Source organism: Rhinolophus sinicus, chromosome 2 (assembly GCF_057876585.1).
Source record: "Rhinolophus sinicus isolate RSI-liver-muscle chromosome 2, RSI-T2T, whole genome shotgun sequence".
NCBI classification, from domain to species: Eukaryota; Metazoa; Chordata; class Mammalia; order Chiroptera; family Rhinolophidae; genus Rhinolophus; species Rhinolophus sinicus.
The window spans coordinates 27,594,464-27,610,863 of NC_142502.1; the positions used below are offsets into that span (position 1 = coordinate 27,594,464).

The 16,400-nt window shown below is 34.5% G+C and overlaps 1 protein-coding gene across 15 annotated transcripts in view; it reads right to left on the minus strand.

The window, feature by feature from the left end:
- Positions 1 to 16,400, minus strand: part of EYA4 (EYA transcriptional coactivator and phosphatase 4) — a 287,111-nt gene that overhangs the window by 111,680 nt on the left and 159,031 nt on the right. For all 15 annotated transcript variants that reach the window (XM_019732796.3, XM_019732795.3, XM_019732792.3 and 12 more), the window contains one exon: positions 8,998 to 9,047. In XM_019732796.3, the coding sequence (XP_019588355.1) occupies positions 8,998 to 9,047 (50 nt within the window). The remainder of the gene's footprint in view (positions 1 to 8,997; positions 9,048 to 16,400) is intronic.

Here is a 16,400-nt window from a genome sequence, read left to right on the forward strand (position 1 = left end):
TTGAGGCACAGAGAAGTGATGTCGTTTGCTCAAGGTCAAAGAGTTGGGATTTGAACTCAGGCAGTCTACTGCGTTTGCTCACTATGGCACGTAAACATGCCTACATCTACCTTAATAACCTATCACCTTGAAAACTTTAGAATTATGTGTAAGGTAAGAGAAAATAGGCTCTGCGACAGCATTTGAGAGAATAAAGCATGTGAGTTTGAGGGAATCAACTCTGTAACATCTAGGTTTGTCATCAGGTCTTTTTCTTTCTTTGTAGTTCACAAATACACCTGTGTGGGTGAACTTTGTTAGAAAATTCAGTTTGCCAAGTCTGCCATGGAAATGAATTACAATTAAAATGAAAGCATTTTTACCATATAAACTTATGTATGTTTTTTCCAACTATTCTTATGTTCGATATTTTCTCATTAGAAATTTAGATTTTTATAAAAATTAGAGTTTAACTTTAATTACATGAATTTTAAGAATAGAAAGACAGTTATTGGCATAGTAAACATGCCAGAAAGACATCAAGTATCAGGTGATAGAAATTCATAAACACATGAACAAAGAATCCATTCATCCATTGGCTTATTGAAAACCAAATGAGAACACTGTGTAGGTTGCTAAGACAACTGAGATGTGATGATTTAAATGTGAGATAATAAGCAGAATATCTGTACCTTTACAGATCAACTTTTTAGAATCCTTACTATGTCCTCTTCCATATTTATAGCTAAAACTTCAAGGGTATTACTCAAAAACAAAACAAAACAAAACAAACAAACAAACAAAAACAGCCTTCCGGCATTTGAGCTCTGCTGGTGAAGAAGCTTGAAGCTTTCTGATCAGGCTTGAGAGCCCTGGTCTTGAAGGATGTACATGATATAGCAGAGAGCTGTTCCTGGCTGGATCAATTCCACCTTGTAGCAGTGATGGATGAGATGCCTGTCAGAGACTATAACCAATAAGTCAAGAAAACATTATTGGCAGCGGAAATAGTAGCTTTTTCTAGAATATTGCTATTTTAGATTTGAAACTCTAGGCTCATTCCATTTTGGCCACACTGTCCTCCCGCTGTTGACTGAACATGCCATGCAGACTTCCACTGAAGGGCCGGTTGCAGTGGCTCCTCCCTGAGGGAATGCACTTTGCCCAGCCCTCTCCTTGGCTTACTCCATCTTTTCCTTCAAGTCTTTGTTTAAATATCACCCACTTTAAAATCACAACCTGCCTTTACCCAATAGTTGTCATCCTGTCTTAGTTCCTAGTATTTATCATCTCCTAACATATTCCATCATCATGTATGCTTCTGTTTTGTTCACTGAAGTATCTCAAACACGGAGACCAGTGCCTGACACATAGTACATGTCCAATAATAGTAAATTTAAGGACAAGAATAAGTGTTCCTATAATTGAACTGCTGAAAAGAAAAACTGTAAGATCCTTTTGTTTCTTCCCACCTTAATTTGGCCCTACGTGAAGACAGCCCCCCAAAGCTCCCATGTCTCTATTCACACTGAGTTTAAAACTCTGCACCAAAGATACCTCATATCCAGAATAACCGAAAGGATTTATGCAGCTCAGTCATTCCTAAGCAGACCATCAGCCAGCATGGTACATACTCAGAGACTATTGCTGCCCCATCCATAATAATTTTAATTATCACTATGATGCAAAATAGAGTCGTGCCGTAACTCCTTAGATCCTCTGGATAAAAGTCACTAAACAAATGCTACTTTATGTGATGTGTTATTCTGACCAAATTAATTCAAAGCAGCTACCAGTCTCCAGAAAGTCTGTTTCATATTATTCACCATAAAGACTTCAGAGGAACTCAGTTTACTGTATGAGAGGTTGACCAGGAACATAGCCATTCTCTGGAATTCATCACTAATACACGTGGGGAAATCAGGCATTTTTCTCATCTTTAGAAAATAACGTAAGTTGCCAGGAAGAAGAAGCCAGGCCCTTCCCACTGCCACCATGCTTATTTCAAGTCAAGTGTCTATTATATGTGTGTGTGTGTGTGTGTGTGTGTGTGTGTGTGTGTGTGTGTATTTGTTCTCAAGACAAAAAACAAATACATACACAATGTAGAAAATTGGGAAAATGTGTTAAAACCATGAAAAAAATAATGTATAATGTCTCCCCAAAACAATAATAATTTACTCAATGTCTCTCAGGCTTTTTAAGTAAGTCTGATAGCTAGTTTCCCTGTCTCTGTGCCATGGCTGATCTGTCATCACAGATACAATTTTAATCATGTTATTATTACCTGATCAGAAATCTAATGGTGACCTCCCAATGTCTGTAAAGACAGATTGTCAAGATTTCATGTTTGGACTCCAGGTTATTGATTACTGATTATATTTATTTGGGAGTGTTTGAGAGTTGGTTTTAAAAAATGAAAAGTCCAAACCTAGATGCTTGTTTTGGCAAAATTATCTCCAAAAAGGCAAGTAATTTAAACTGCAGTATGAAGTGCATTCATCAGTCAATTTTTTATCAGCTGGATTAATCACAGGAAATGGAGAAAACAATTTACATTTGGATTGGTAATTGAGAGCAGAAAAGAAGACTGGGTCCATTGAATAGCAGCTGGTCCACTTGGATGGGGACAGGAAGAACAAAAAATTAGTAGAAGTGTTTACAGAAAGAGGTGACTAGAGCTCCTCTTACTTGGAAGTTTGGCTGCCATTCCACTTAAAGCTCTCTCAAGCAATCTCTACATTGTAGATCATAGTTTGTAGAAGTCTGACCTATGAAATCAAGCCCCAAATGGATAACCACTGAGTTGTATCTAATTAGGGAAGGGGAGCGTGATATATGCTGGGTTATATAAAATGAAGGATTTGGGGAAGGGGTGTTGGATACAACAGATGGGTTTAATATCCTGGGCAGAGGTACAGAGTAGAGAGGGCACTTGTTGGGGTATCTGCTCAGCATCCTTTCTCCTTCTCAGTCCTGCTTCATATGTTCCCAGAGGGGGCTCCTGAAAGCCATGTTTCTGTTTTGCGATTCTGTGTCTCTGATACCATTACCTCCTCTGGAAAAGTGGAATGAGATAAAGAAAAAAAAGAGAGGTTCTGTTGTCTGGGTGTCTAAAGAGATGAAAATTATAAAGCCAGGAGCAGTGTTACATGGACATTTTCTTCCTATAGTGGGACCTGGAGAAAAAGTAAGTCCCCTCAGCCAATATTCATAAGGAGAGATAAAGGCATTGAAGTGGTTTAGCAGCCAGGTTTCAGGCAGACAAGGCAGTCCCCTCACCCTCAGACCTTAGGAGATCCAGTAAGCCCTCTCTCCTCAAGTTCTCTATTATGTATACACTTGTTTAAAATCAAAACAACACAATAACAAACAAACAAAAACACCCTCCCCATTTCTGCTTAAACTGGTTCACATTGGTAGCTACAACCAACAAGGGTCCTAATACAAACAGGAACCAAAGCCAGCCACAATTTATGCTAACTTTCCTATTTTCCAATCTACTATTTCTCCACATGAATCAAGTGGGACTATTCGTTATACATAAAAGATACTTTTAATTTCAGTTTCTAGTCCTTTTTTTGTGCCTCACTGTGGGTTCTCTTTCCCCCATTTCTTCAAATCTTATCTATTCTTCGACCTTCAGCTATGTCCCTAAATCTTTCATGAAACTCTTCCCGGCCACTCCGCTCCAGCGTGCTCGGGGCCGAAGCTCCTCTCTGGTGATGCCATTCTCCTCCATTCCGCTTGGGAAATGAACTCACCTGTAGAACTGCCCTAAAATAGATACTCTGGGGTAGCCACACAGTATCTGATTTTACTCTAAAGTCTATGTAGGAAATGGGGGCAGGAGAAGAAAATAAGGAAAATCAAAGTACCTATGTAACTGGTATGTTTTGCTCTGGAATGTACTTTCTGGGGTCCATGTTAGATTCATGTTCTCTTATGTCAGCTTAGAACTGAAGAAAGACTATGACATGGGAGTACATGAACATCCATTAGATTATAATAAGGATGACAGGAGACTGGATAACATGTAGCCCAAATAATCCCTGACCTCTTGTAGACATCAATTAGTCATGGACAGTACATGCCCTCATTTCTTACCTCTTGCATGCAATTCTGTTTTTAAGGTTATTTGTTCATGCTTCTGTGTATACTTTAAATGTCTAATAAGCACTATCAGTTTGATCATCGATCAGGGGAACCCCATATGGAAAGTGTTATTAAGAAAGTGTCGTCCAACAGCCTAGAAGACTAGAAAGGCAAGGTCTACATTTTAGGAAGCCACATGGAGATTTGTACTAATTCAGGAATTGAGAGCTAGAACTTTTTTCCTAGTGGCAGTGGGATGGAACAGGACAAAGAGATTCAAAACATAGCAAAGAAAAATGAAATACACCTTGATGACCACCAGGATCTGGGAAAGGAAAGAAGGAATAAGTCAGACTAAAGTTCTGAGGAAGGGCAACTGAGAAAATTATCACTGGTAAGAAAAGACACTGGAGGATGGAATGTAGTAATTATGTACTTTTTACAAGAGATGTTTGTGATGGCAGAGAAATCCCTAATAAAACTGTGTCATAGATTTGTGGTTACAAGAGAAGTTCCAGGAGAGACTGCAAGCTAGATTTGTATTTGTTTATTTGTTTGTTTATTTATTGACTTACTTACTTACCAGGTATGTATTGAGGACCTGCTACATGCTAGGGCCTGAGCTGTACACTAATGATACAACAGGGAACAACAAAAAACCCAGATACAATCTCTAACCTTGTGGAGCTTGTAGTGTAGTAAATGAAGCAGGCATTAATCAAATGACACACTTCTTAGTGTCAATTTTTAGGATGCATTAGTTGCCTTTTTAAAGCTTTTACACATAGACACTGAATAGATAAACTTCCTGAGGCTCACTGAAATATTAGATATTAAATTGAGATTCATTCCAACGTTTCTTTAAAAGGTGGAGAGTCATTCTGCCTTTCTCTTGATAATTGTCAAGTTAGGACATAGGACAAGAACACACAGCACACAGCCAAGGCTTTGCGGATTCCAGGTAACCATTAACTTCTCAGCAAACTCCACTTCTTTAACTTATAAAGTGGGGAAGAGTTCACCCTCACCATTATCCACAGAATCATTTTTCACTCTTCACATGAGAAAACTGTCTTCGCTTGTACGACCATTCGTACTTCCTGTCCTCTCTCTTAGCTTCCCTCCTGTAATCTACTGGTGGCACCATGGCCAAAAGGAGATGAAGCAATAACAGGAAAAGAACTAATATAATTCCTAGAAGTCACTTCACAGCCCAATTTTGCCAAAATTATTATTTCCATTCACTCCTTAATTAACAGAATGAGTTTAACACAAAATTATCTGATTTGAGTTTTATTTTCTTTCTATGTTCTTGATCTCTATACTGGTGAAAATGTTTTGCTAGTTAGTGGCCCCAAAAGGAAAATGTAAAGAGTAACCAAACTTTGCCAAAGAAATCATTCCGATATCACGTGGACTATTTTAATATATAGGCACTCTAAGGTATTTGCCAAGAATGCAATTAAAGAACACAATAATTTCCTCACCTGTTATCAGAAATAAAAAGGACTTAAAAGTAGAAGAATTCTTTAAAAAATGTGAGACTCATAGAAACTTCTGCTATTAATTTCATTTGTCTAGGAGCTGTCTATGATAGCAAACTTAAACAAGATCAATGTATTTTCAGTGATGATTCAAATGATGTCAAATCTACACAAATAAATTCAGCATGACTATTAAAAATCAACATAAAATATTTTAGTTTATGTTTTAAGATGATCTATCTAGTAACAGACAATTTTAGGGTATGGTAAAGTATGAGAAAAATGTAAATTTTCACCTCCTTATGTACCCATTTCATAATTAACATTAATTTTAGGAACAAAGGCCAATCATACTATATTCTGGACATGGTAAACAACACAGAGTAAAGTAAGAAAAAAAAAAGAGAAATGCCAATTTTTTTTCTGACACATGTGCTAGTCCTTTCCATGTGACATCAAATTCGACACAGTTTATGAACCTCAGAAAATTCTGTCCCTAATGTCTGACATTTACTTTACGTACACACAATGTTGTTTCTCAGAAAAACATTTTTACCTGACTTACATTGCATGGGTTTGTAAATTCTCTTTTTCCAACCTACCAGTCACATCTGCAGCCCAAACGTTTCTTTCCAGAAGAGGAATTAAGGCCAAGCAAGACAAAGAATTTGCTGATACACATATGTCACTCCAAGAATTTTCCTGACAAATTCTCCACACCCAATTTAATTACTTCCCTACTGTAAAAACACTTTCCATCTGCATTTATTCTAATCTTTTCATATCCAAAACCAACACACCATAAAGTTAGCTAAATAAATGAATGACATTAGCTTTAGGTTCCACGTGAGGCAGCATTTTATAAGGCAGTGGTCTCCAGCTCACATACATTTTATGCTGATACAGTATTTCATTTGGAGCTCAGTTATTTACTCTAGATTTGTTTAGAATAGAATTATCTAGCCCGGGGCTCTTAGTGTCTCTCTCTCTCTCTCTCTCTCTCTCTCTCTCTCTCTCTCTCTCTCTCTCTCTCTCTCTCTCTCTCATGCATACACACATATGGGGGGAGAGAAAAGGAGAATAGATAAATGTTTGTGGTTCTTAATGAGCAAAAAATAATGTAGCCATGTATGTATATGCTAAAGTAATGCTGCCTCATGTCTATAATAAAGGCATTTAAAATAGGTTATCAAAACTAAATCTCAATAAATGCATATAATAAATACTGGTTTTTTGGCATTCCTTGATTCATTGATTATTCAGTAAGTTATTGTATGCTTTTTGTGCAGAATGTTCTTTAGTGTATTTTTATTCTCTTCTTAGTATTCCATCATTGCACAAACTAAGTGCTAGTTTTGGCACTCCAATATCTAATACCTGTGAATAAACAGAGAATTCAGGAATAGCCACATCTTTATGTCACCAGTACTATTAGGGTGTGAAGACTGACCTTTGCACTGGAAGTTAGAAGATGAGACCAGCCACTATCAAAATGTTTGGGTAACCTTGAACGGATAAATGATTCTAGGTCATCGTAAAGGCCTTTCCCTCTTGAATATTAATAAGTAAGGATTTTGTTTATTTGTTTGTTTTTGATATTACAAAGCCTTAGAGTCCTTAGAAATTGATTTGTCTAATTTTATCTGTTTTATTACAGAGTAGGAAACTTTTAGAAGCAGCTAATCCACAGTAACCAACTGCTGGTTTCCAGGATGTCAAGCTACTTTTCAACTAATATATATCATATATAATATAATATAATGTAATATAATATAATACAATATATAGATAGATTAATATAAAATGGTTATTGATATGGTTATTTCAAATAGTATTTTTAAAATAACCATTATTTGCCTTAAATATAAAATTGTACTTTGAAGGCCACATAAACTGGGATTTGCTAGATAAAAAGAATGATCTCATTCTATGTTTAAATACACTGAGCTCTGACCTTTCTCTGTTTCTTCTCTGACTTATTGATATCAATTGAGAACACAGTCAGTTTGGGGGCTTTCTCTTTCTTTAAAATTTATATAAGCATAATACTGTCCAAAAATCCTGAGTGGCCTGAAGGGTGAAACATTTTTAAAATCATGATAAATATAATATTAAAAACAAGGATGATGATATTGTTCTGTTTTTTTGACTAACCCCGAAGACCAGCTGTTTCAAAAAATATTATCTAATTACTTAAATAACAAGCCATAGGTAGGTCACTCACAGAGGTCAGTGAAATAATTAGGAAGGAAATGCCCGTAAGAAATAGAGGTTGGGCTTTTCCTTCTCTCCATGCATCCTGGAATTACTCCGCTTTGTAGGAAAAAATGTAATGACTTATCCACTTTCTAATGCACCAATAAGCTAAAACTATTTGGATCTATTTTGATACCTAATTATAAAGAAAAATGACCAAATTGTCAAAAATTTTATAGTATATTATATACTCTTGATGACCCAAAAGGAAAGACCATATACAATCATTTTAATATATGTATAGGAATTACTTACAGAAATATCATGCTGCACAAAACAAAGGGTTACTTAAACAGTAAATGGACTGTACAATATACACTTGCTGTCCAAAAAGAATATATAGCAGTCATTCACATTTTGCCTAGATCTATATTGTTTGATCATACCAAGAAAATCACTATATACATCATATGCTGGAACACGTAGAATTAAAGAAACGAAGTCCCATCTCACCCTTAAATACATATTTCTTAATGCAGTAGGTTAAGGTGTATCACTCATATTGAATTAAGGATATGTGTTTATTATGGTAATGGTATTTACAATACTTTCACTTATCCATTTAAAAATTGAGGCTCTGGATTTTGAAATGAAAATGTATAGGCCTGAGAAGAATCTGTTGGGCATCTGTTCCAACCACAAACAACTGAAAATTCCTGTATGTTGCAGCCTGACCACTTTAATTTATCATTTCTACAGGTTCCAAAGAACCAAAAAGAGAATGTCAAGTTTCATTTTGATTTTTCCAATTTGTTATCATTTGTAAAATCTAGCAATGTTTGACTGAAAAGAAAAATAAATATCATAGTATTTTATTTGGTAAACATAGATTTGAAAGGTATTCAGTTTGTGGCAAAATTTCAGACGTGACTACATGATAAGAAGAGATTAGCAAGAAAAATTAAGGTGAATGTAAAATAATGAATGCTAAGGAAAGATGTTTTCAAGTATTTCTAGTGATGTTTCTACTCTTATTCTTTAAAGCTGACTTCTAATCATTGTCCTTTTTTATAAACATTGTGATTAATGGCACCTTAGCCAGGATAATATACAATTTCCATACACATAAGTTTTTAAAAAAACTCAATGTTTCAAATCACAGTTGCGTTTGGAATATAACATCTTACTAGTTCTCTAAAATTGCAATTTTTCTTAGACAGTCTTGGCTTCTATTTTACTGTACCTGGAATTCGGAGGTTCTGAAACATCTGATTCTGTGCACGTTTTCTTCACCTGTAAGAAAAGAGTACTAGTTATTCTCCTAGGAAAATACAACTTCCTCATTCGGGTTCACACACTTGTTAAACTTAACGTGGGTACAGCTTTGCTCACCATGATCTCTATAAAGTACTCCCCACATTTTACAGCGGCAGCATGCAGTACTAAATAGTGTATTTCATTATTTTCCCATGAACAGCTGCCAAAGGTACTTCCCTAGACTCCATTAGTATATAAAATGTTCAAGCTAAAATAGCTTGGGACTAGCTTAACTAAGAACAAAGAAACCAAAGAACCAGGTTTCCCACTTAGCAACTAGAAAGCCATACTGTTCTCAATCCACTAAGAAATGTTTTTCCAATCGATGCTGCTTCTTTGTCGTACTAAAGCACACAATAATAAACACCAGGGTCTGGGGGCAAAGCACAGTGTTAGCTCAAACATTCATATATTAATTTTCATTTTCTCAATCCAGTGGCTGTATGTTTTATATATTTCTCAGCATATTAATTAAGTTTCGGCATTGCTCACAGACTTCTCACATATATTTGCAGTATGTTTTGCAGACCATATTTCAACTTCGTGGTTTTTAACCCACAAAAGGGAAAGAATGAAAATAACTTTTACTTCGAGAACATGCTATCCATTTCTGGACAATAGAGTGTAATACATTCTCTAAAATAAGGTGAAGTGCAAATCCATCGCCTTTCACAATTTAACCACAAGTACAGATACTTATGTTTGATTATTATGGTCTTAATTGAGTAGACTCAATTTCAAAAATCCCTTGTTAATATATGAATCCCTTGTCATGAAAGGGGAGCATTAACAATACACATTTCTAAGTCCACTGTCATATACTCTGGGCATTTATATTGCCACGGTCAATTTATGCAACCTACAGAATACAAGACATTCTAAATTCCAATAAGCACCTTGGAAGTGAAAAATAAGTCTACTGCTTATACATCATGGGTGTGAACTGCAATGCAAGTGGCATCACTTAAGAGTAAGTTGTGAATGTCAAAGATACAGCATTGTCTTTCTAGCAATTTAGTTATTTCCTCCTCTGACTCACAAGAAAAAACACACACACAAAATCCCACACTTTCAAAAATCTACGTCTTTTGCTACCGATTCTAAGCCCAAACATTTTTATAATGTGGGAAACCAATTGTTTGATTAATTGTACTCTCTTTTACCTCCTGTGTATACATTCATAGAATATGAAAATAAGACTGATCAGCAAAGAGAGTATCATCCTATTCTATTTGTAACATTTTCTGTGCCGTTAACGTGGAACTCAGCACCACGAACTGGAAGGGTGAAGAAATGTTTCCAAGAGTAATAGTTAAAAATAAAAATAGAAAAGAAAAAAAAAAAAACTTTTCTTATAATGTCAACATAAAATTCACTACAAAACCCACAAAAGTCTTAGGTTCATTAAAATGTGTCCAAGAAAAACAAAAACCAAAAAGGAAGGGTACCAGAAAGAAACCCTTCTTTCCCACTGGTTCTTTCCTGTGATTTACAACAAGAACATACATGAACTGCCCAATGAATACCTAGAAATCACCTCAAAGTAAATGTCACTTTCCTCCAGACTATGATGACTTGACTTTGGGACTGACTGAAGGAACTCCAGACCACACAGGCAAACTACATATATGTGTATAACACCAAGCAAGAGTCAGAACCAGACACACTTACTATGGCTCAAAAAACAATACCTATGGCTATGCAAAGCATCGTTCTCTAAACAATTACTAGAAAGTTCTGATTATTCTTTCTTTTCCCTCAAAATGGTAATTGCAATGGCAGAGAACACATCTATTGATTACTTACTACTCAGTACCCATAGAGCCCCGGATTTATAGCTTATAACTATAGGATAAAAGATTGAAGAAGACATATTCTTTTGAATATTGTTAGAACTGTGCATTATTCAAAGTGATTCTTTTTAGGGGTTTCATTCATTTGTTCATTGTCAAATGAGGGAAGAATAACATTTAGGATATCATGACTACTATAGGAGAGGTCTGCAAGGGTTGTGGGTGTTCAGATGACAATCTACCCCAGCCAGAGGAAATGGGGACAGCAACAAAGGAATTGGCTTCTGAGCCAAGTATTAAAGGATACAGGCCTTAAAGGCTGAATTTGGAGAAAGTCAGGTATTTCAACATCACGGGGTTTGCCGTAGGAACCATATTAAGCCCTTATAGATGGTAAAGAATTTGGACTATAATTTTTGGCCAATGAAGATCATTTAAGGGTTTTAAGAAACAGACTGAGTAGAGATGATATAGAAGATAATGTGGAAGGAGGACCAGGTAAGGGATGAAAAACAGACAACAGCCTAATGCAACAGGAGAGCAAGTATAAGTTCCATAAAAGGAGAAATGGCATTGATTTTGTACATCACTACATCCCTAGACTTAGGTCCATGCTTCCTTCTATGGTCCAAATGTTTATGCCCCCACCCCCCAGAATTCATCTGTTGAAATTCTAACCCCCAAAGATGAGGAAGTGGGGCCTTTGGGAGGTGCTTAGGTCATGAAAGGGGAGTCTTTACGAATGGGATCAATGCTCTCAGAAAAGAGACCCCACAGAGCTCCCTGGCACTTGTACCAACCAGAACACAGCAAGGCACTGGCTATGCACCGGAAAGCAGGCTCCCACTGGACACCGCTATGCTGGTGTCTTGACCTTGGGCTGTCCAGTCTCCAGAACTATGAGAAGTAAATTTATGCTGTTTATAAACTACCCAGTCTGTGGTATTTTGTGAAGCAGCCCGAACAGCTAAGGTACTAGTTTACTAAGTGAATCATTCAGTCCATTGGTGAGAGATGGTAAAGGCCTCAATTAAGAGAGGAGCCATGGGGAAAGAGTTGAGAGGATGTTTTTGACAGATATTTCTGACACAGAATTGATAGAATATTGTTATTGATTGAGGCAAAGTATAAAGTAGAATATGACCTGAACTTTTAATCTGTCCTTGAAAAGAAATTTTAGTAAAACCAAAGAGCAAAAACAATGTTAACTTATGTTTTTAAAATACCTCAAAATTCTACCTTATTTCTGAATTGATGGAGAAAAGTTAAATTAATCATTAAGAAAGTTATATGTTTATAGTGTCTTGAACACGGAATTAGAAGCCAAATGGAAAGTTTTACCTAAATTTGAACACACCCTTCCATTTGAGAGATCAAAAACACTTCATTAAATGGTGACTGCTGAAACATATATGCTATTGAAAAAAGAATATTATTACAAAATATATAAATCCTTCCATCTTCAATGACTACCAATTCAGGTTTGAATTTGTTTTGAAGAAAGTTGAAACAAGCAGGCCAAAAAATGCGGCAGAATTTCATGCCCACAATTTAAAACCAAATCCTAGTTTTTGTAAGACACACAAGGAGGTGAGGAAAAAATATGCCAAGAGGGAAAAGACGAATCATATTAAATACATTTAATTGGCTGAACTAATGTGAATTTTAACCCTACTTAATGTTATGAAAGCACATGCCACATCAAAGCAAGATGAAAAAGAATGAAAAGTTAAAATATCTTAAGAAACCCATTAGTATATAATAAACATAAAAATATCAAAAAACTGAATTTTTTGAGTAAATGAATTAATGAATAATACCTAAAATTTTTGAGTGTTTATTATATGCCAGGCACCATGTTTAGGCAGATACTATTTTTTCCCCCAATTCACAGATGACAATATTGAGAACCAGAAAGAATAATCTGTAAGCAAGTGGTGCATAAACTTCAAATCCAGATTTACGAGGGCATGTTAACCAGTATATGTTAAGAACCTAGAATTCATAAACATATAAACTGAAATGTTTAAAATGAAGATTAAAATGTCTTAATACTTAAAAGTTCAATTTTTATTACATCATAATAATAATCACTGCCACTTATTAAGCAATTATTCTTTTCCACTCACTGTACTGGAATATATATATATATATATATATATATATATATATATATATAATCTCATTCATCTACGAAGACAGATATGATGGATGAAATAATTTACAAATGAGAAAACTGAGGCTCAAAGAAAACCAAGGTTAAACAACTTGTCCAATGTCCCACAGCTGGCATTAGTAGGGATAGATTTAGAACTGAAAGGCTATACATCAAGCCTTTCTTTCTCTCCTATGCTACGAGTTGCTTTATAAGGTTGTTTTAAAACTAAGAGTTGAAACTCTTTCTAAAGAGTTTCCATGGAGCACTTTCTAAAGAAGAACCTACTAGTTATTTCTTATAGCAACCATTAAATGAATATTTTAAATTGGACTATTGAAGTAACCACGTTTTACCACTAGTAACATTTAAAGTCCATATAAGTGAAGTGAAATGGAGTTTTGAAGAAAATATCCAAATACTTCTAGCATCCACCACCACTACCAACACCCTAATAACTGCAAAAAAGGTGGAAAAAACAAATTCTGTTTTTTGTTGCCGTTTTACGTCCGAAATAGCAGGATCCACTCTTTCAGCAAGGCTTTACTTAATGACTTTGGTCTACTAGGGACCATTTCAGGCATGGAGATGAACTAGACCTGAGCACTCCAACAAAATAGCCACTAGCCACAAGTGGCTCTTAGACCTTGTAATGTGGCTAAACTGAGATGTGCTGTAAGTGCAAAAGACACATGGGATGTCCAAGACTTAGTATGAAAAAGAATGTAAAATATCTCAATATTTTTATATTGAGAAAGGGAGTCATATTTTAGATCTGCCGGGTCAAATAAAATAAATTCCCCTGCTTCTTTTTAGTTTTCTAACTCAGCAACTAGAAAGTTTAAAATACATACTCGTGTGTGGCTGGCACTGTATTTCTGTTCAATAGCACTAACCTGGACCAACAAAAACCTGCCTGCATGCACCATGCATTCTTAATGGAGGAGACATATGATAAATAAGTAACAGTTAAACAATGAATATACTGTTTGCAGTACTACATGCCAAGAAAAAATAACGCATAATAAAAAGGTAGAGAAGATTGGTCAGTATTATTACGTTAGTTAGACAATTATAAAAAATTCTCCATATTTCACAATACCATTCGTTCTTCAAGTTATTTAGGCTGTATGTACATGAGTAACAGAAACTACCTTTTAAATAAATTATAAAGAAATGTGGGATTTGGTATTGGGAATAGTGACTACTTTCAATGGAAAATATATGTAGAAAATATAATCTCTAGAATGTTTTGCATTGACGATCATATTCAAGCATAAAAATTACCTTAACGCTTCAAATTTTCTAACCATAAGGTGCTTTGAGCAGCTTATGATCTTTTGTATGAATTAACTTCTATAAGAATTAAAAACATAATTAACTCATAAAAAAATCTGCAAAAAAGAATGCTCCTTTTATCTTATCCTCCATCTTTTCAAAAAGCTGGAATCAATTATCCCAATTATTTTCTCCTTAATTTTGCTGTGTATAAATCCTGAACCATTAACGAAAATTTTAAAAATGTAAAGGATTGAATAATGAAAGAAGATATTTCACAAAGAACTTTTTTATAACTCTTCATTTTGTTTTGAAATGAACTTTAATGATTAAGTCTTAGAACATACTACAGTGATAATAAAAGATCAATTCTTCAACTGTAATTCAAAGATAAAATTTGAGAAATGAAAGTTTGCTAATATAATGAATAACTTGTTATACATATTTTATGGAGGTATTTAAGAAAAATCTTTATTTCTTCACTGAACTGTGTAGAAAATATAATGTAAATTAGATCTGAATGCATTATTGTTTAAGGAAAGCAACATATAAAAACAGATGTGAAAATAAATTTTTTTCTAATGCAAATTATATTGTAGATTATTGCATGCAAAACTCTGTAAATACAGAAAGTAACACAGGATTATTGTCAACAATTTATATTCGTCAGCTTTAGTTGTAATTCAAATGTGAATACTCTAAAATGTGAATCTGAATAAACAATATTTATACAAATACTGTGGCATATCAATGCCTAACTTTGAATTAGCGTACAGTTAGATTAAATGATTGTAAATAGTTGCTTCATAAAATAGAATGTGTTACCTTTAGGTTCTGATTTAGTGAAAATCAAAGACTTCTTGAAATATCAATTGCTATGTGACATTTTTCATATTTTCTAGTACTTAGAAGTTGGTCATATTTGACTTTAAAATTACAAAATGGAATTCAAAGTATTTTCTTATAACTATTCCAGGTTTATTCTGGCAATATAAATTATGCTCTCATTTAATGTATCTTAATTAGATGACCCTTTTTAACATATTTAATTTTGTTCAATTAGTTGTACCAGCTGATAGAGGTTGATGGGCTTCCCCATATCATCCTGTTCTCCAGTCATTAGCATTAAATCAATATGAATTAAAATATCTCTTCTTCTATTTTACTTCAGAATGCATGTAATAACACAGCTAAGAAAATATAAAAGTAGGTATATAAATTAACTTAAGAATAGAGTCAAAATAATAATAGTTGGAATATTCAACAAAACATTCAATTTTCACAACAGAGGCTTTTGCCAAAAAATTATTCTAATGTTTATTTACTTAGAGTAGTGACAAAAATATATGTTCATTTTCTAAATTTACAAGGTAATACCACTCTAGAACTTAGCAACGGATACACACTTTAATGAGATATCCTATGATTACTTGTGCAGCCAAATAAATATAATTTATGTTGAGAAGAGCAGCACAGAATGGCTGTGCTGCTAGTCCCAAACATACAAATTTAGGGGGACACTATCTAAACTGGTTTCAACTAAAACATCTCTCTCAACAAGACCTGTTTCACATTTTTTGCATATGTTACAATTCAGTTCTTGACTCCTAAAAACACAAAGCATAAAAAAAAAAGTCTTTGGAACACAAAGGTTTTCACAGAGTTTTAAAAACATATCTTCGTTTTAATATGCCCATACAAATTTGAGAGGCTTTTCAAAAAAATAAAATGCTATTTTGCCAAATGGTGGTCAAAAACACTAAAGTCTTAGAGACAGACTTTGTAAAAAATCTAATTACTAAATAACCTAAAAGTATTTTTATAAAGTGTCAGTCTTCCTTAGAAACAAAATTTCTACAGCTCTAAAATTCATATATTTGTAAAATCCTTTTCATGGAGTTAGGACAATTTCTATACTCCTCCCTTTTCTTATTGTATCCCTTTTTGACCTTTTTATCATTGCTTACCCAAGTTTCTCCCCCACCACCCCACACTAAGTATCAATTTCCAAAAGCCCAAGCTACCACTTATTTACTATAAAGGAGAAAGAATGCTACAGCATAACTGAAAGTCTGTACCTACTTCAGTTCAAAGAAAAAGAAA